Source organism: Paralichthys olivaceus, chromosome 11, assembly GCF_024713975.1.
Source record: "Paralichthys olivaceus isolate ysfri-2021 chromosome 11, ASM2471397v2, whole genome shotgun sequence".
Taxonomy (NCBI): domain Eukaryota; kingdom Metazoa; phylum Chordata; class Actinopteri; order Pleuronectiformes; family Paralichthyidae; genus Paralichthys; species Paralichthys olivaceus.
This window is the reverse complement of record NC_091103.1, coordinates 20,273,115-20,295,227: the sequence shown is the minus strand read 5'-3', so window position 1 is coordinate 20,295,227 and position 22,113 is coordinate 20,273,115. Positions and strand designations below refer to the sequence as shown.

At 40.3% G+C, this 22,113-nt stretch overlaps 2 protein-coding genes across 2 annotated transcripts in view; one reads left to right on the top strand and one right to left on the bottom strand.

Moving 5' to 3' along the window:
- The window catches only part of nbeab (neurobeachin b), a 173,174-nt gene that overhangs the window by 103,289 nt on the left and 47,772 nt on the right, over nucleotides 1-22,113 (top strand). The window contains exons 39-40 of the mRNA XM_069534755.1: nucleotides 8,329-8,475; nucleotides 13,504-13,640. Coding sequence (XP_069390856.1) covers nucleotides 8,329-8,475; nucleotides 13,504-13,640 — 284 coding nt within the window. The remainder of the gene's footprint in view (nucleotides 1-8,328; nucleotides 8,476-13,503; nucleotides 13,641-22,113) is intronic.
- On the bottom strand, nucleotides 14,279-16,662 carry mab21l1 (mab-21-like 1). Its single transcript, XM_020088156.2, has one exon. It carries the CDS (start codon nucleotides 16,244-16,246, stop codon nucleotides 15,167-15,169), a length of 1,080 nt encoding a protein of 359 aa, XP_019943715.1. The 5' UTR covers nucleotides 16,247-16,662; the 3' UTR covers nucleotides 14,279-15,166.

The following is a 22,113-nucleotide window of genomic DNA, read 5'->3' as shown; positions in this document are numbered from 1 at the left end:
TTAGAAGAAGGCTTGTGCATGTAGTTTAACATATTGCTTAGGATCTGTTAAATGTCATTTTTACAGGTAACATATTTATAGGTTCTGTGAAGTGAACATGACACGTCTATTTTATTGCACTTTTTAAAATGTTCATATAGATACATACTCAGGAACAAATTGGATCTCTCCCTTTATCGCTTTCTCCTCTTTGCCTGAAACTTTTTCTATTGACCCAGGCAGTCTGTAGTGTTGCCCACCACCTTGTGTCAATTCTGCCTTATGTCATGCAACACCAAATTTTAAAGGAAAGCAGCTTGGTGCTGTTAAACTCTCCCTCACACTTGTAATTGAATAACAGAGCAAATGTAGTCAGGGTGAATGTATTGATTTTGAAATAAATGAAGTAAGCACCTTTTTAAATTTATAGGAAATGGAAAACAGGCAAAGCATTATGGTCAGGCTTGCCTTTTAAAATGACTGTACACTTACAGCAACACATTCATAATGAGCAAAATGCTCACTGACGTCATGCGTGTCTCGGTGCTGAGCTACAGAAGCTGACCGTTGGCTGCGTTCAGGATGTCATCTGGCTGCTTTCAGCTCCGGCGCTGCCATGGCTGCTGTATGAAGATCATGGCAGCTCTGCAGATGAACACATGCCAGCTGCTGCCTCAGCTGCAGGTGGTCCATACATGAGACACACATGCAGTAATTGCACCTTCTGCTTTAGATTATATGGCGGTTCCATTATTTTCAGCCTTAAGCTAATTTTGTGAGCTTGTGGTGACGCAATGGCTCTGTTGTGAGGAGGAATCAAGTAAACAAAAGTTCCAGCTTTAGAGCTCAGTTTAGAAATATTTACAGTCTTTAAAATCTTTGGTATTACCAGCAAAGGTATTGCATTGGATTGCATCAACATTGCCAACCTATAAATACCAGTAATCCTGTAAAACATATCAGAACATCATTAAAAAATACTCTCAAACCGTTTCTGCGGAACAATCCACCCCAATGTTCATCCACACTTTTAAAATGCTGCAAACTGTCTTCGCCTCTCATTATGACAGTCGTTATTGCTAATTAGTACAAGGCTTAATAAGCTCTGACTATCATTCAATATATGATGTGTTTTTCACACTTACACATTATTTTTTAAATTCATATTATCACTTTATTTTTTGAAACCTCAAAATAAATATATTTGGAAAACATCCCCACAAATACTCTACTTCTAACTGATTTTTGAAGCATACACGGAGGTCATAGTGCAACATAGAAGTGCTGTATTTTAGGAGTTGCTGGAATAAACTTGGTGGGAACTTTCTCATATGCTGCAACCTCTGTGAGCGTTATTCACATGACATTTTCACTGACAACAGAACCAACGGGTGTCATCAAAACATCCGATTTCAACCCTCATTACTCCCTGCAACAGTGCAAACCATCCAAATTGTCCAAAAACTTAACCATATACCAAATCCATGCCAAGCAGGCTTTGGTGAAATCTGTCCATGTAGCGTCTGCAAAAAATTCAGATCTACACACAGTGGTGTGGTGATTAGCACTGATGCCTCACAACAATAAGTGGCCCAGAACTGCCCGTCGGCTGGAGCCTTTCTCTCCTCGTGCTTGTGTGGGTTTACTGCAGGGGATTTGTCTTCCTCCCACACTCCATCGACATGTGGCTTAGGTTAATTGGCAACATTAAATTGCCCATAGGTGTGAATATGGGTATGAATATTCTGTTTATGTCAGGTGACCTGTCCTACTTGTACCCCCCCTCTTAGGCTCTTTTATCAGTTGGTATTGCCTTCACTAGCCCTGCCACCTTTAAAGGATAAGCTATATCACACATGGATGGATCCAAGTTATTTGCCTTTGGGATTTTAGAAACGGAAGATAAAAACAGCAAATGCATCCTTTCCCTCTGTACCCATTTTTCAGTTGCTTAAATTGCTATGTGTGTATTGTCTCCTTTTGATGAATTATGTGACAGATATCCTCAACTTAATGCCACAAATACATGTCGCGTTACTTTGTCCATCAAATAGCCACAATATGTTTTTGAGCTGTGTTGTTTGACATTAGAGCCTCGCTGCAGTTGATTGAAGACTTGTTGAGATCCTGCTGGCATGCGGTGGTTTTAATGAGCAGAATAATGTATAAATGTGTCAAGTGAAAGGGATCGCCTGCGGTCGGATGGCCCTCGTGCTCTCCTTGAGAGGTGAGCTGCACTCTCAGGCTTTTCCCAGCGAGCTTTGATGTGGTTGCACAGCGGAGGCCAGGTTTTGTTATGAGTTAAAATGAGAAGGAGCTTTTGTTCTTTTTCAGAGCTTCAGTAGATTTCGTTGGCAGTGACAGTTGGCAGTTTTTGTTTAAAAATGTACCGCGACAGTCGGTGTGTGTTTTTCATGAATATTCACTTTAAATTAGCACAGTATTAAAGATAGGACCTGTCTTTAGCAGATAACCCTGGTGCAGAGGCTCCGAGGTTGGAGATCCATTAGTCAAAACATCCAGACTTTGTTTCTTGGATTTGACAAGGACTCTGTAGAACGTTTTAGTTGGTTCCCGGCTGCATAGGCACCAGAGTAGAAAAACAAAGAGGGTTGTTTGAGTTGGCCCCTGAGAGTCGTTATTAAAGCTGTAAAATCTGTGACTATCGGAGAAGCCGTAGGTTGTCCAAATTGAATACGCAGTTTCTGGTTTGACAGCAGGATATGACAGAATACACTCAGCCACCATCTTGAGTTTGAAGAGGGCAGACTTGCACGGTTGTGTTCACAGTAAATGTCAGTCTTTGTGCTCACTTGGGGAAAATGAAAGTGAGGAAGATTTATTTTTGTTTTTTTTCATGAAGAACAGTGAGTGAATCATTTTTTGACATCATCTGAGTCTCACAATCCTTGTCGTTTTCTCGTAGATATTCAGTGATACTCTTTTTGCCATTTTATTAGTCAGACAAATGTATTAAATTGTTGCATGGATTCCCAGAAGGAATCTTGAAATCTGATAATGACTTTAGACTGGAGTGGCTGTGGCAAAAATAAGTTAAAACCTTGGTGTTAAAACTTGTCCTATTTTTTGAAAAAAGTTTCAGGAAAAACTAGAAGGGCTCATAGTTTTTGCATAATCCTGCTGACAAACACACAAATGGACAGGGGAAAACACATAACCCCCTTGGTGGAGGTAAAGATCTTTCCCTGGAATTATCATTTACCGAGTTGAAACCAAATATAAATCACCCTCTGAGAACAATCTAAAGTAACTTTCTTCCTAAAATATAAGGATATATTGATATATTGGCAATTCCGGTGCATCATCCTGGAACCCTTGTAATGACTTTTGTGCAGTGTGCGTGTAAGAGTGTGCGTATACGTTCGTGGACTTGTGTGAGTGGAGGTTAAACTCTGCCTTAAACTCTGCCTCGTTGTCTATTAGCAGCATTGACAGCTTAGCCAGCACATTCTGTCTCTGCCCTCTGCCTGTAATAACATGCCCTGTTACAGCCAGCCACGGCCCAGTATCAGAGTATATTGTTAGGTGATTGGAACTGGGCAAGCATGAAATGGAAGTCACGTTAATATTGATCCAAGTGTTTAACGGGGTGTTTTACCTCCGGGTGTCCTTGCTGTCTCATTTCAGGTGAGCAGCGTCTCTCAGAGCTGATTGCCCCGGGCGCAGATCTTTATGGCCCTCGCTGCTGCAGAGGCAGCAGCTTGGTGATGTGATATTAACCTTCTCCAGCTTTGTAATCAAACCTATTACACTGTAACAAATGACATCAGGGCATTAGCTCGCAAGCAGATCTGGACATTTGAATGAAGTTGTTCCGTAAAGACATGATATGCTCAGAAACAGTTATGAGGAGTGCCTAACGCTCAGATCATAGATGACATGACAGTTCCCAAAGAAATGACGGAAATCATCTCGATCGCCCCCTGGGGGCTGGCTGCAGTGCATGTTCATGTATACATGTATGTGTATTTGAAACGGGATGAAACATCATGAGTGACAGCTGAGACTGACTTGCGATTGGTCAAGAGTGTGTACAGTCAGAAATTCGATACTGCGGCTCCATGCCACAATTACTACTGCAAAAAAACTCTGGCTCCAAATGGAGTCAAGATGCAAGATGGCAGCACCCGTATCACAGATATTTTAGCTTCATTTTATAACCAACGTGAGGAAGTGGCGACGCAGCGTCCATCTTTATATACTATAGTGTACAGTCAATGGTCCAGATGGGGATTATTACCCTGCTCTTCATGTTTTGGTGGAGAGAAGATGTGGTTGTTTGTAACCTCTGGCAGCGCAGTAGAAGCACACGCTGCACATCCCAGGATATTAAATAAAGATCAACCCAAGAGGAAACGTCTGCGCTGTATAAACTTCCCTACATCAAAGTTATTATGTTTACTTTTACAGTCTTAAAACACGTACTCTGCAAAAGGGATGGCTTGCATCACAGGAAGTTTGGAGCTGTCATTTTTCCCCCTCATTTCATTTCTCAGCACAGAGTAAATAAAAAGCGTAGAGGCAGAGGGCAGAATTGCATCGCCCTAGCGGTAATGCAACACCGGGGACTGGACTTTTTCTCTCCATGTGGAATGCAGAGCCCATGGAGAGGGTGTGTAGGAGGACAGGATTTGAAACAGATACAGTCTGAGAAACGGAAGAGATATATTTAAAACATTTGTAGAGCTAACGGTACTTGGCTGTTGGAGTGACTGCTCAAAACACTAATGTACATTATAAGATAGTGGAGTAAATAGGCTGTGGAGCTGAGGCTTATACCAGAGCGTGTTATCTCCGGAGATCTGACAGAAGGAGACATGAGACAGAATCATTCCTGCTTAGAGTTTACAAGCTAGTTTCCAAGTGTTTGTGTAGAAAGCGGTCACAATTGCTTTGTGTCTTTACCTGTGTCCGAAATGTTAGCTATCATATCAACTGACAAACATTCAGTGACTTTTACGAGAGCTCCCTATCTGCCGTTTTCCTGCATATTATCCCGATCTTTCCTTTCTGATCAAGCCTCCTCATGAAAACCGAGGTGTCTTGTGTTTTATTTATAGTCACGTATATTGAATTACCCAGAGTATTTGTGAGATCAGCCTTTTTTTCTTTCCCCTCCTGGCTTGAAGTTCTCGTACAAGTCAAATGAACCTTAAGTAAAACACGATGTTGTGGATTTTTCTTTTTGAGGAGAGGCGGTGAGGTGGTTGAGGGCAGGGTGTATAATACATAGGAGACTTAGAAAAACACATGCTCAACTGAGGCTATAAAAATGAAAAGCCAGTGCCACAAAGCTCTCCAGCGTGAAACATGGACCCTTGGCAGCAGTATTAGAGTTGATTTTAAAGGCCTTTCAACTCTTATCTATTATACTGAATAGTAAAACTACTGCACAGTGAGGTATTTCCAAAGTGTGAGCCTTTATGAAAGATTAGGAAGATAATTTGAATTGGACCTCAGTTTGTTCACAAAAGAACACATCTACTCAATTTCATTTATTTTCCACTCTGAGAAAAAATATTTCTTTGTCCTTTGTGAAACAGCCGCATTGTTCATTATAATGGTGAAGACCCAGTGAAATTTATACTTTCACTGTCTAGAAAACTGTAGCCATTGATTTTAAAAACATATTCTCTCCCCTCATCATCAAAACAAACTGCGTTTATTGCCCACAGCTGACATAACAGGAATCACACCAATCCAAAAAAACAGGCCATTTAAATCCCTTTTTATACAGTTATATATTATATATTATCAAAATAAAACATACATAATCAAACATGACATTTATGGAGCTTGGTAATGTGCTCAGCACAAATAAGAGTTTCAGTAACTGCTCATATTCACTGTCATTATTAACTTTTGGACTAGGTTGAAATTGAAAATCTAAATGTATCTTGTCATCATATCAAGACCCATCAGATCATCCCTCAACCTGCGATTTGGCATTTAGATTATATTGTGTAAGGTTTCGAAATGATTTTCACTGCACCACAGTTGGCTGTTGGTACCGGTTGGTACGCAGGACTGTGGATACCAGTTGAACCCCAGCGATGAGTGCTCAGGGGCGGCCTCCCTTGGTCACAGCTGCCGCGTCTTTATCAGCCTGCGATGGGTTCGGGAAAGCTCTGCAAAGCACTTTACTGAGTGTAATTAGTGCACTGTGAGGCAGTTTCAACTCAGTGATTGAACAATGGGACCCGTGAGACTAGTGATCGGTGGCTTCTCCTGGCACTGATCCTGAAGAGCTCGAGAGCAGACGTGAAATGAAACTGCTGGGAATGTTTTTTTACGAGATGTTCAGAGGTCAGTGCCTGTGGCTTCTGATGGACTGCTTTTGCAAGGTTAATTAGATAGATACTAAGAGGTAAAGCAGCATTATATGGAGAAATAACATAGGAAATATGTTTTCCTGCCTTTAATTTAATTTATCCTAATTCATTTCATATGGAAATGCACATCTCATAGGATTTGAGAGGAATATATTTGCGCAATTGGAGGCTTCTAAACTAAAAGACACATCTTCAATTACATTTCTCTGTAGTACAGTTCAGTTCAGTGTAACCACAAAGATGATAAAAATTAAATGTAGAGTTAAAACTTCATCGTCTTTCATGAAATCCTCTGAACAAAGATTGTGTAAATCTTTCAGTATACGCTGATTAGGTATGCACACAGTATCTCCCTCGGCCCACACTTGTCTTTTGTTCTTTTTAATTTTAGGTCGCTGATGAGTCTTAGATCAAATATTCTCTTTGTTTTATTCTAATGAGTCTGCTTCGACACCACCACACAGCATGTAGGCTTCACAGTGACAAACTGCAACTCTTTCCACAACAGCGCTTCTCATACAAGAATACCTCCAAGTGAACGCTCATGAGGATTTTACTTCTCATGTCATATGCCACACACTTTCATCTTCACACCATTGCTCATCATTTCTTGTTCTTTACAGCCATATTACCTTGTCTGTGAGACGTAAATTGCATTGTGGGTAAAGGTGGTCCTCTACCCTGCACAGTTGAGCTTGTCCATTTGCGTGCAGAAATCAGCACAGTTTATTTGGTCAGCTCAACCCTGTGCAGACTCCTGATCAGAACATCAGCCCGCCTGCCGATCTTTCCCTCATGTACTCTGAGCATAATGGTGATTTACAGAATTACAGATTTAAGTTTCACTAGTTCAGCTTTGATCTCTGGCGGCTGCTTGGCTTTTTCCCTTAACATTACGCAGAATTCATTTCAGAAAACTCACAGACTTCTTCCCTCTGTCTGATGAAAGCACACCAGATATGAGACAGAGCAGGAAGCAGTTTTTTTTTTCTCAGTAGCAGTGTTGACAACAGTCAAATGTGACCTCTTCAAGACAAGGTACATGTTCCTTAGGGGAGGGAGAGGCGAATTAAGAACTGTGCTGAAAGGAAACATGTCAGACGGGTGTCAGCCACCTCCCATTTCTTGACGTGTGTTCTTCCTTTTCATACGCGCTAGTTTCTCCTCTGGTTATTTCCCACGCTGGACTTCTCAAAGACAAATTCACATGAACGTTTTGAGCGGCCGTGTGGCAGGCACATGTTGGATATGGGCTGATTTAAGATGATAAATGTGTCTTGAGACCCCTTTGTTTTTCCGGATGTATGAACACATCTTTTTCAATAAACGTGCTCCTCTATAGCTATATGATGAAGTCTTGGTGTAAGTAAGCAGCCTCCTAATTGTGCTGTCTGTTCACTCTCACTGTTGTCAAGGCTCCAAAAGCAGCAAATGATATTTCTAATCGACTACGAGCTGGAGTTGTATCCCCCGACACAGCTGTTGGTCTTTCAAGATGCAGATAGTGTTTCATTGTTGACCTTGTCTAAAAATAAAAGCTCAAACACCTCTGATGTTCAACCATGCGAAATGTATTCAGTGAGCGAATGTGTGTCGTGACATTCTTTCATGTGTTATGGCAAGTACATTAGAGAGCATCTCATTTCAGGTTCATCCTGCATATCATTGTGTATTTCATGCAGAGATTGACTACGGATTATTTCCTTTTCCTTATTTTGCAGGATGTTATACAGTTTAAAAGGATATAAAAGCAGATTCTATTATTTGAACTTTCCCGAACTTGGTTAGAATAAATCATTGCCTTTGTGATAATGAGGACTAGTTTGAGGTTTCAATGTATAAATGTCAGACTATAGATTTGTTGCCATATCACATGTGGCTTACATGAGTAATAACATAAATTGCACAAGTGTGTATGTTTATGAGTGTGTGTCTGTGAGCTTTAGAGGTGAAAGTGCAATATTAGTGCTCTTTCTAAATATTGCATAATTTACAGGCTCGGTCGAGGATGAGGTTGTCCGGTCTAAGAAGTCCGTCCGCATCCAAACCGTGTCGAACCAGAACCCGGAGACGGAGCTGATGCTCGATGGAGACGATGATGCTGTCAGCCTGCTGCAGGAGAAGGAGATGGACAACATGGGGGGTAAGTCTGCACACCAGCGCCTCCATCTATCCCCAACGTGGCCCCTGCTGGAGCAAAAGCACTCGCCTTTTATCTCTTTTCTTCCTAACAGCAAAATTACTGTATACAGGAACACTGTATCCATCAGTACAGCCCAGCAAGATTATTAATATTTGATAGTAGTTGTATTTAGTTTTTAATATTTGATGTATGTGAGGTGTGAGTTTACTGGTGTGCTCCTGCAGTTCGGATCCGGATAACTCTGCTGAGGTTTGACAGCTGCATTTTAGTTTTGGTCTGATCAGTGTCCCTCTCTGTTTTGTTTTGGGTCTTTTCAGCACTGTTCCTTCCTCGTGTGTTTATCTCCAGAGGCAAGTCTCCTAAAGTTAAACTAACACCGGAAAGATGATCAGTCCAGATATGTCACAACTCATATTTAGGATTTCCCAAGAAACCAATGATTAAACTATTTACTGATTCTTAACTTTACTTTGGCCTTCAGCACTGGGATGACACCATTCAAAGTATTTCTAAATAGACTTTGTCGTGTTTAGATCATGTTGTTGAACTTATTTAATAAGTCATGCTGCAACATTTCTGTGTAATGAAAATGCCTTTGCCCTATATGGCAGGTATATTCTATTCTAATAAGGCCATAGTAAAGTGTCACTTAACGTAATCAAAGTGATCAAACAACAACTCTTCTAATCTTCTACAAATATCTTGATGATACAGATTAAACATTTTCAGAACTCTGTATTCACACACACATTCAAACATGTGCATCTACCAAACAAGTTTAGTTAACATGACCAATAAATGAATTCTTTAATATTATGAATTATTGAGGTCAATATAACTGTATAAATTCATTTCCCAGAACATATAATCCATTCCACTGGTAATATAAAACCACAACACATAACTTTTCTCAGTAAAATTAATAAAATGTGTCACATTATTACTTCCAAAGAAAATCACTCTTAATGTGTATTTTCTTTGTGGATGTGAGCAAACAACAAGTTAATTATTCTGCTGGTAAACTAACCATCCTTCTCTCAACAGTGGACAATCGCTAAGAGATTAATTGACCTTAATAGCTGTGGAAAGACAAATACAATATTGTGATTGTTTTTCTATCCAGTGTCTTAAATCAGCTTTAATACTCAGCTTTAATACTCAGCAACCATCACCTTGGCGATGTTTGCCTAAACCTGAACCTGAACCTTTTGTAATGAAACCAGCATCATGCTGTGAGTTTGAGCCAAAGGATCAAGCCAACATTGAGCTGCTTTAGAAAGTAAGTTATCCAGAGTTCAGTTGTGTTTTGATTTTTGAGGAGAAATCAAGAAAGCTGCAACTTGTCATCAAAGCCAAACCTTCACTTAACACCTCATACAAACAGTGGTTTAAAGATGGTCATGATCAATTTTACAATGGTATAAATATTTCCTAAAATATAGTGACATAGATGATATATCAAGAAATAAATCAACATCTTTGAGAATTTGTGAATCTGGACCATTGCTTTTTACAGGAAAGTTTTATTTTATATATTTGTATCTATATTTGTTATTAACATGCACACACACACACACACACACACACACACACACATATATATATATGTATATATATATATATATATGTATACAGTATATTAGAGATTTAGTTACTAGATTATGCCAGTAATATAATATAAGTAAAATAATTCAGTGTAGAGGGAAAGTGGAATTGTTTTTTGACGTCTGTAAAATTACCCAATGTGCAGGATCAGGGCTGCCACTGACTTGCTTGTTAACAGTATGAATGTGCTGTATGTGTGTAATAGATTCATTCCAGGTGCAGCATTTATGAAAATGTGCCTCTATAGATTCCCAGACACTTATATATTTATCTCTGTTTCATAGCCCTGCGTATATAACCAAGTTATCCTGGCTCGGTAAATGAGGCTCAGGCTGAACAAGGACACTGCTGAGCAGAGACATATCCCCTCTCATGATCCCACAGATGAATCTCATAGGAAGATGCGATAGCCCCTCCTCTTTGTCCCAGGGCCAGCAGGCGGCCAAACGCTGTCTGTCAGACGCACTGCCCGATCAAAAGAGCAGGACAAGGGCGAAAACACAAGAAGAGTCTATTCTCCTCACAGATCTGAGAACGTCCTTGTACAAAACAGCAATGCCGAGATGGAATATTTGTGGTGTGTTTACGACGTTTACGCATGTTAGAAATTATGAGCCAAACATTGAGAAATATCCATCTTTTTTTGTGAGTTGAAGTCATGTTCTCACCAACAGGGGAGCTGCCTCACACTGTAACATTTGGATAATGTTTTTACCAGGGCGCCCTGTCAGTGTTTGACCAGTATCCAATCACAGGCATGAGCAGCCTTAATGAGAGATCTGGGACGGGATCCTTGTCAACAACAGTCTTCCTCCTGCCAGCCACTGGGTCACTGCCTGCTGCTTCTGCCGCTGCCAAAGGGGAGGCGCCTGCACTCAAGGGCCCGAGCAGTTGTGGTTACTGAACCTATGATTAGCTTTGCTCCCCCACAAACATTAGAAATGCTGCCCATGTTAGCATTAAATAAGCCTTTCTCTATGAATGTATTATAACCAAAATTGGATAAAATGGAAGCGTAAGATGAGCATGTGAGCAGCTCACAATTTCTCAAAGATGAGGTGGTACATTTGACTGTTCTGCTGGCAGAATGTTAGTACACCCCGAAGTGTGGTTTAGCAGCCACAGCCATTTTGTTCTCGCTTAATTTATCCTTTCTCTGTCCATTTTAGTCCCCACTGACATGTTTATAAAAGACTGAAACCAACACAACATTTCTCAGTGTGTAATCTCAGGCGAAGAAAGTGAGGAAGACTGTGTGTATTAGCCGGCCTTACGCAAAACAAACTTAATATCTAAAAAGTTTTGTGTTTTTACTTTTGAATTAATTCAATTAATTCAGTTTTTATTCAAATGTGTACAAGCAGAATATAATATAAACAGAATAAGGATGAGATAAATTGATAATAAACAAAAGGACTAATTAGACTTATCTGTATACTTAAGTATTTGTGTATTTTTTTTTATTTGAGCAGTGCAGTTTTTATTCCTCGAGACTTTAACATGCAGGTCTGTGTTTTATGTTATACGTTGAAAGAGAAATTATTGCAAACAGTGGGAATGAGAGATACTCAGCCCTGAGTACATTATAATGACTGTGTGTGTGTGTGTGTGTGTGTGTGTGATGGTGCTCAGGTGTAGCATAGTGACCCACTTCCTCTTACATTTCTCTCATAATGTAAAGAGACTGGGCTCAATCAAACACTACAGTCCAGCAGATGGATTGTGGGTAAAAACCCTACCATCGTCTCAGCACTTCTCCCAAACTCCCACTACACCAAAATGAGACTTCATTACACCAGCCAGTCATGTAACAAATATTTGCATTTTCCATTATAAAACAAACCTGTAGTCTATATACACCACTCATATTGTGTAACTTGGCCTTAATTTCATTCTTCTCATGTAAACAATTTAATGCCATACAGCCTAATTATGGGAAGATCCCTGAGGGGATTACTGCCTAATCCTCTTCCTCCCTATAGAGCAATGGATGCTGTGGTTTAACACTGAGGGCTGCGGTGTCTTTCTCCACGTGGAGCTCAGTATAGGGCCGCAGCACTATTCATCAGTTCAGGACGAGTTGGAGGTGAATGAGTTTGTAATTTAGAGGCTGAGACATGAAGAGAATTGTATTTCATTACAGCCCAAACAACAAAAGGATCAGTTGTCAGAAATAATAATAATTTTTAATGATGTGCATTTTTTTATTTAGTTTTACTTTTTCAAATATACTGCAGGTTATCTGAATTAAACAGCATGAGTTTACTGCAGGTATATACTCCTCATATGGAGCTTGTAAGCACCGTGTATTGGCTGCAGGCAGATAGCATCAGCAGATAGGATCACTGTTAATGGACTCGAGCTGAGGAGAAAGAATAAAACAGGGAGGGCGGTTTGACTGTGCAGCTCCAAGAGCGATGAAGGGGCGCTCTGGGACCGAAATCCACTTGTATTCCTGTAACACTATCGGCCATAATTGGCTGAGGAGCGCAGATTAAGATTGATGAGACATTAAAGTGGCTCTTTGGAGTTTAGGGCGGATCGATAAATATCCTGATGTTTTTTTTCGAGAGCCAGTCGCTCACATGCAGACAGATCACTGCTCCACAGCGACACTGATGTGAGAACATGGTGGATGAAGAGGTGCAGAGGGAGGAGACTGAAATGAAGATGTGATCACTATCAGCTGACCAGGGTCACACACAAACACACAGTAAAACAACATCTGGAGTAATAGGAGGACTTAAAACATGCTTGTACTATTGTATTTGTGCGTGTGTATAGGATGTAATACTTGTATGTATTGTAGTATTATTATTATATTCTGAGCCCACGTGCAGACCGTCCATGTTAACACATCCCTGAATATCACTATCGATAGATTATAGTGATATAGGCTCTTCCCATGCGAGAATAATATGGAATTAATTTAGCCAATTTTATATAAATTTACTAAACATTTAATTTGTTAATATTTCTGATTATTTGTGTGTCAATCACACAAGGTTATCATCACACAAACATTTAGGATTCCTATGTTTTGATGCTTCTTCATCCAGGCCCGGTTAATCCAGATTATAATGCGCATAAACCAAAGAACGTTCCAAAACCTTTGTTTGGTGAAAACTACACTACTACTACAAAAATAAAGAAAAATAACGGGATAGTTGTCACAATGCAGAATATATGACCGAATTGTAGTCATTCATTTTAATTATCCAATGTTTATAAACGCAGGATGTAGCCTATAATTTATCTTTACGCACGTATAGTGGTGTTGTGTGACACAGACAGGCCGCTGCAGGCATCGTGATACCACCTGTAATCGCATGTATCACTGTTTCAGGATTAACCTCAGAGTTAGGAAACATTTCTATCTTTTTAACATGCTGATGGATCATGCGTCTCTGCTCTGATCTGCAGGCCCCGTGGTTCTGAGCAGCCCGGCCCAGCTCGTCGCCCCTGTCCTGGTGGCCCGGGGGACTCTGTCCATCACCACCACTGAGATCTACTTTGAGGTGGACGAGGATGACCCTGCCTTCAAGAGGGTCGACCCAAAGGTGGGTAACAGGCATCAGTGCGTGCAGCTTAAGTAAAAAAAACTCGCAGTTTGGTTTCCGACATGTTTCACCGTTTTATCTCATTGCAACAGGTAATAAACAGTCACCGTATTTTACGCATTTGTTGATAATAGCCTGTAATAAATATGAGCGGATTTGCGCGTCAGTCACTGCTCTGTTTTGCTTTGTCGTGTTATTAAATTGACGCCATATACTCTTTGTAAATCATTACGGCTAATTTCTATTTTATGTGTTTCAATTACCCGTTTTATGTATGCATTCGTAAAAAAAACCCTATAATGACCTCTGAGGCCTATACTATCATGCTGGGTCAGCCATCAAACAGCCACGATAGATTATCCAATTTATGCAGCATAACTGATTGTGAACATAATATTTAAAAAATAATAATCATAAATGCGGATATTTTGCACAGGAGATTGAGGTTTTGAAAATAATGACCTGCCTGGTTACAGATCTCTCAAAATGTATGTAAATGTAAAATATCTTATTCCATTTTTCCCCCTATTTTCCTTCTTATGTGAGACTAGACCCCAAAGTTAAAAATGTCATTAAATTAATTAGGCCTACTTTACTTCCATCAAAACCACAGTTAATAAAAGCATAATGGGACACAATTATAAAACAGCTCGTTTTATTAGCTCTTTAAATTAGACCAAAGACAGAAATAAAAAAAATCAGATCACAGATGTTATAATCCAGTGTATTTCAAGTGCATTTTTTTCAATTAAACTGTAATATATATATATACTATATCTGTTATCATTTTCATTTTTTTTATCATGTAGGCCTAAGCATGGTAGAAAAAAAACAACTAAAAAAAAATAAAAGTTGGAATACTTTTAAATAAAAATTCAAGTAAATCGATGGAATGTTCTCATTGTAACAAATGCCTTACACGCCTACCATCAAAATGTAAACTTTCAAAAATGTTAAAAGAATAAGTCCATTGAAACAGATGAGTCAGACTACCACTGATGCAAGTATAAATTAAAAACGTTCCTACCAGATAGAGAAAACAAAAAGTTCAGAAGTAGATTTAAACAGGTGGATCCTATTTACGTGTCACAGAACAACATTCACAATTTTCAGACCACTTGAATCACAATGTATGAATGTATTTACAGTATAAAATGTACAGATGTGTGTGTTTTTTAGTTTCATTTCCAAATTTGGTCTCGGGGCTTTATTTTAAAGCAAATGCAGGGTTCAGGCAAACCGTGTGGCACGGATGGAGGTGGCCTCCTGGATTAATGCTGGCCAATAATTTAAACTTGCTCCTAAATACTGACACCAACAAAAGGTGCACGGGGGAAGAATATTAATATAAACTCGACTGTTATAAAAAAAATCATCTTGAAACAGGCCAAAACAAATTGAATGACAAACAGGACATTTCACAAGACTTTGCCAATTGTTTGGCAATTTTTTTTCTGTCCGTTTATGAGCTCGTTTGGCCTCTTTACCACAAATTTAAAGACGAGGTGAACTGACATGTCTTTACCTCAGAGTTTCTCCAAGCTTTTGGGGTTGGTCAGTATTTCTCTCGCCAGTCGCCAAGTCTGTTTCGCTGCGTTCTCTAGCGCAGAGTGGGGCTTTCCTTGGAACAGGTCTAAATTGGGCAGGAAATAATGCGGGCACCTTCGGCACTGCAAACACGAAATAAGCTGCAATAGTATCCCGTTCAGGCGGTCACCTAGGCAGTTCTCGTCCCAGTCCGACTCCCGGGGATGCTTCTCACACTCGTAGGAAACCAAACTTTTCATGTGGTAGTTGTTCAGGGGCTGTCCGGGCAGTTCCAGGTGACGGTCGCGCAAGGCTTTGAGCACCGACAAGCATTTCTTCCTGCATCCACCCAGCAGGAGCCGGTTCTCGGCCTCGGCGAATTGCAAGACCCACGCGTCGCTCTCCGCCGAGCTCTGCTTGCCGTTCAGCGAGTAGCACTCTTTGGATAAAAGATTGAATCCCTCCGCTTTGACTTCTGCCACCCGGTTCGGCCCCGGCCACGGGATGTGCGGGAGAGGCCAGTGCGCCGCGCTCCGAGGCCAGATCCCAGTGCACTTGAACGCCGGCGTGATTTGCACCACGTATCTGTCCCGAATGCGCAACTTCACCTCACTTGTGTCAGCGACCATTTTGACCACATCTCTGTAGCTGCATTTATCCACCGCCTGCGCCACCAGCGTCTGAAATCTCGACCGGATCTTGCGCGCCGAGAGGTAACCGGAGGCGGTAATGAATTCAACCCAGAGAGACATGCTCCTCTTGCGGCCGTCGCTGAGCTTGAGCACGGCGCAGCCCGGGAGAGAGCCGTCGTCGACAAAGTTGAATACTCCCATCTGATTCAGATAGAGCACCACCTCGAACTCGGTGGGTGAAATGACCTCCAGTCCCTCGAAACGATTATCCATCTCGCTGAGGGAGCTGATGAAGCGGGGCTCCTGCACCTCCACCTCCTTCAGGACATCCGAGACCACCTTGCACACCTCCCGGATGGTCTTGGAGATGGCTGCTTTTCGAGACTGGCATTTCTCGTTGTAGTATTTATTTAGGTGGTACACCAACTTTGCCTGGGCGGCTATCATATTAGGGCAGAGATCCGGGTTATACACCGGAGTCTCGCAATAAGCCGAGGGATCCAACGCGGCAGTTTGTACGGGAGCCAATTTTAGAGAAGAAAGGTTTCTATTTAAAAAGAAAAAGATGTCTATTTATAAGACAACTACTCAAAACTGTGCTCGGAGCACGTGCGTAATGATCATATCACAACATGCGCAGATGTGGCTCGGTAAACTGCATTGAAGTGCTCTTAGCAAGTCCTCTGAACAACCGGCTGGTCAGATTAAAAGTCCATTTCAACCCTGTGAGGTTCAGTAGCTGGAATAAAAAAAAGCCTCTTGTCCTTCTCTGATCACTGTGCCAGTTAAGGGTCCGCGTAATTGCGCAGAGTGGAGTGTGCGCTCCTGACTCAGCCGCCCGGTGTTGCTGTGTTTTACGACAGGGACACACACACTTTATTATAAGGGAGGAGTTGAAGCCAAGATGTCCAATCGCCGTGTGATGCGTCACCACTTCCCAGTTTATCGAAAACAAATTCATCCTTGGGTGTTATATACAAGCAATAAAGTACAGGTAGTAGTAGTATATCGAGGAGCGGAAGTAACACCTACGCATTTGGAGAGAGGAAAAAACAAAACAGCATTTTCTCTGCGTTCCATTTCTTTTCCTTGGACTTTACCTGCTGCTTTTTTTTAATAGTCCGCTATATTGAATCGTATATAAAACAGTAGGTGGGTTGTCGATGCATTTATGTCTGCGGATAATAAAACATTTAAATTTCCAATAGCATTTTAATCTTTATTGTTTCCCTGCAACGAATCCAACTCCTTCCACATTAGACGCGTCAGATAAAGAGAGTAATTTAGGGAGTTTTAGTCACGAAGAGTATATTTGTATTTTGTAAATTGGGTTTGGCTTATTTGTGGGTTTGGTTTTTGAAGCTTTAATGAGATGATCATGATTTAGTTTATCAATTAAACCTTTTCCGGCTCTTTTGAAATTATTTAACAGTCTAGCCAGGTCTGTTGCCGAACTATGGAAAAGTTATGGCGCTCTTTCTATTTAGCATTGTGATTGTCTTTGACACATTCATTCTCGTGGCTGTGATGCATGTGAGTGTGTGTGTTATCCTGCAGATTGAGAAGGCAGAGGCTATTTGTTCTGCTCTTATTGTGCGGGAACAGCCTGTACTGTGCTGCGCAATGCTTCCATGCGCCATGTATTTTAGCCGTTTAATTAATGGAGGTTATATTGAAAGACAAAACACCTTTGATATTCATGCAAAAAGTAGCTTATATTACCATTACTAAAAGTTGTTATGAATTTATTTTGTTGTGTTCATGTGACAGAAAAAATAGAATAATGTGCCTCAGAGAGAATGTGTCCATCTGTGCTATTATAATTGTTTTATATTTAAAAATACTAATTATTATTTTAATAAATGTTCCACATTGTTAAAATTAAGACACTATCATACACTGGCATTGTACATAATTCTATCAGTTATAATGGTAAATATATGTGAACATAATTATAGCAATAACAAAACAATAATGAATAGAAAAATACAAAATAAGATAAATAAGATAAAAAAAATATTTAATTGCTAATAATTCTAAAAATATATCTATTGACGTGCTAGACCATGTTATATAAGGATGATGTGTTAGCCACAGCTTTGTTGATGTGACACAGTGATTCACAATAAAGAGATCTTGCCTCCACACTAAACCCTCTCCGGCTCTCATCATTCCACTGGCACTCCGTCTCTAAAGGTACAGTGTACGCTTTGAAGAGGACTTCAAAAAGATAATGCTGCACGGATCAGATAAGGAACACAAAGGCGTTTACACTCATCTCTGCTCTCGTCACAACTGCACACGACCAGACATTATGGGGGCAAACCGCCACTCATCAGCTCTGACTTTCACTACATGGATGCGTCTGAGCGGGAGGTGGCGTGTTTGGGAAGGACCCTGATAGATAGGTGACTCCCATTATCACATATATAGTCACAGCCTGCCATGGACACACTGCCAGCAGCCTGTTTGCAAGCCCCGGTGATATTTTCACACTGTTACCAGGCAGAAATTACAGATATAGAGCAGCATCCTTTGTTTTTCATAAATCTAATTTTGGATAGTGGCTTGTATAAAGGCTCATTCTGTAATAAAATTATGCAATTAGCTCTATTCTCTCACTGATATATATTTGTGGAGGATGTGGAGTACGGCATGGACAATGTCATGTGGTGAGAGGTAATAAGAAAAAAAGCCTCTTCCACTCCCTGGCTTTGATAGTGTTTTCCCTCACTCTCTCCCACTGTCTGTGGCCCAGCAGGTACTTGCCTCTTATTGAAACCAGACTGGCCTCACTTTCCAGGCCATCTTGCTGCGAGTCAGATACGTCTGAATCCAGTTGCACCTCTTTAGTTTGCGCTTTAGCCTTATGCCATCCTTGTGTGTGATGGGGGGGTGGGGTTGTGTGTATATATGTGTGTGTGTTCATTGAGATTATCACCTCTTAATCTAAAGCATGTGGCTGCACAGATCTCACAGTAACTCAACCTGCCCTGTCCTCCCAAGACTCCAGCCGTTGTCAGGTCTGGCCTATAAGACGATCCAATCTTCTTACACCAGTATCTTCACCATTGCAACATTGAAAGCTTTGTTGATTCATTTGTAATTCCGCCAGGCTATATCACTCAAGTGTGAAATATAAGGGTGTGATTCTAGCACAGGCCTATTTCTAACCCAGCAAAATGCATGCATGAATGTGTAAATCAATACAATGACTTCTGCTTCCCCTAATTTTGCACAAGCATGTGACCCTGTTTTGAAGGCTTCTTTGTTTCCAGAGCATGCCTCTACACTTATTCATGTTCTCTCCTCCATCTTTTTTCCCTTTCTTCTAACAAGACTGATCATCCTGCTAACACGATCAGGCGTGTATGGTCAATGGCACTTTTCTGATGCCTGAAATTGCCCTTTGATGACATCGCTCGTGCCTTGAGTGGCTCGAGATTATGTTCCACTGATTGTAGCAGATCTCATTAAATGTATTTGTTTCATCCCCAAGGCTTCATAGACTATTACTACACATAAATTTGTCATATATATATATAGCATACTTATTTAAGCAACGCAAGATTTCTGTTCTTATACAAATAAAAAGAATCTGTTCAAACACATGATTATTTCATTGTATGCCCAAAACAATATGTAGCCTTGGGCATTTAATTAAAGATAATAATATTTTGAAAAAGTTAGTCACAAGGGGGAAAACTGAAAAACCCATGCTCATCTAATATTAATGATCTCGCTGACCAACAAAACCCTCTATGGCTCTCGCTTTAGCTATATTTTATAAACAGAAGGTCTTTCAGATTTATGCACACAGATTTACCTCATTTCAATTAACAAAACAGTCAGTGGCATTATACATGTATCACAATTAGCAGAGTTTAAGCCGGATCAAGACCCTGATAACTAGCAATCTTCTAGGCAACATAATTATTGACGAGGCTGCATTATTTTGATAATCCTATTACACAAGAACAAATAAGGCCTTTTCCAGGCTTTTTCATTACATTTCTGGGGTCATTTAGTATGTAAGAGAAGTAATCTCAAGCCATGTCCCATACAAAGGGAGTTTACCAGCTAGTTCTAGAGCTAATGTGCAGATTAGTCAAAGTGGACTTAATAGGATGACATATTTCTATATAAATCAGATTAAAAGCACTGACACTTCAGAGATGTGACATCAATAGTGGCTCTCAAACTGGGTGAAATAATATACTTTAATCTCATGGGATAACCGCTCACTTTCACACATTCTCTGTAATTTTATTTGTCATGAAATTAAATTGTCATTGGGATTTTTAATAGCCAAACATCATTATTCCAAGCAATATGGTGTCTCAGTAGGAGGCCAGTTAATTTTTGGGCCCAGAACCTCACTGAGGACCCCCTTTGGATTTTGTCCATTCATTAGTTTTATTCTGTGCTGTGTATTAGCAGCCTCCTTTGGAGAAGTCAGGAAGCTGGACCACATAGCCAGAGGCTCTCAGAGACCCACCAGTGATTAACTCAACAGGCTCCATTGACTGTGAATCATATCAATATCACATGCACACACAAAAACACCCAACTTATCAACCTGATGTAGATTTGAGAAAACACAGAGCTGGAGAAAAGTGTAAATTGTGGAACTTAATTGATTGTCTCAGCTTCATTTGGCCCTTCACCCCTCCTCACTGCAATATGGTATGCTTGTCAGCCTTCTTGATAAATTACATGCATGTATTTGCATGAATTTAGCATTAATACTTTTGTTTGCCAAATAACGATCCAGAAAATGTCTAGTTTCCTGCACAATAAAAAGAAAATATCGGCTTACTTTGTGTTCAGTGCACTTCTTTCCTGCACATCAGGTTATATCGTCAAATAGGTGCCATGAAAGAGCTGGTTAATGTTTTCATCTCGTTTTATGAGTGTACAGGTCTGTCTTGTATTTAGTTGTATATAACAATGCTTGATATATATATATATATATATATATATATATATATATATGTTTTCTGTAGATTGGTAAAAGGGCAAAGATTGCGATTAATTTTAGTTTATTTGTAATCATGCTCTCCTTTTTCATTTTCTCTCTATTCATCATCGAATCTGTGTCTGACTTCCGTCTTGTTGTGGTGAAAGGCAACAATTCACCAGCAGCTCTGTGATTAATCTTAATGTCTGTGAGGATGTCTACCATCTATAGGTGGGCGCTGTAATCATCTGCCCACTGACCCCATGATACTCATCTACAATCCTCCTCGCAGTCCTTGTGTCTGATGCGTAATTTCTTATATCAGAATAAGTGAGCACAGTTCTCTTCCACACATCATGTGATCTAAGAGCAGGAGTGTATCTGAGCACCAGACAAAGAGAATGTTGGAACTGGTGGAATATTTCAGGTTTAAGGCTGCTAGTAATCAAATGTTGCTGCGGAGGCCTGTGATGAAATTAGGCGATGTTGCTTAAATAAGGGATGAAGGGTTCATAATTGCCAGTCCTAGAGATCTGAGGTGCCGGGTGCCAACTGTCAGAGCAGGGCTAATGATGACAAATGTCTCTCTATGCAGATTGCAGCAGCAGCAGCAGCAGCATGGTGTGCAGCTGAGAGAGAGCAAGAAAAGAAAAATGTATAGGGCCTAATAAGAGAAAGCTTGTGTGCAGCTATTTAATGACCTACATAGAAACAAACCTCCTTAACTGACGGGCTGACTTTGAAAGTACTCAAGCTTGATGCTGTTTAGACAACACTTGACTGATATTAATAATCGTAGTCTCTGTGAATAGGAAGATTCATCACTATGTGCTGCTTTAACTAATGCATTGAACAAAAGTAGAAACTATTAAATCTGCTTTGAAAATGACACACAATAAAAGTGTCTTGAAATGTTAGTGCTATATGTAGCTAAACAATCCATCAGCTCTGGAAGAGAGGACACTTAAGCAGAGATCAGCATTGTCCTTGTGTGTAGTTTTCCTCATTAGCCTTTCTTTAGCACATGCTGTGCTCATCATTGTGCAAGATGAAAAAGTGTAGTAAAATGTGAAGTAGCTTGTTACTCTGCAGGTCATGTAGAAAATAGCAGGTTGTTCCTAAACTTTTTTGTCGTATAAGTGTGTATGATTTTAACCACCTTTACTTCAGGGAGCGATAAATCTGATTTCACTTACTGTGACGTAAGGCTCATGCTAATAAAAGAGCAAACCCTGAGTGTTGCATGGCCAGATTTCCCCAATTTGTTGCATGAATGGCTTTTGAAAGGGGTCCCTCTCTGTACAAAGGGAGGCTCGTCTTTGTTTGGTTTCGCCCCATCTGTGTCATCTGGTGG

Excerpts from the sequence above, each read along its gene's own strand:
- mab21l1 (XM_020088156.2), bottom strand. The coding sequence starts at position 16,246 with ATGATAGCCGCCCAGGCAAAGTTGGTGTACCACCTAAATAAATACTAC.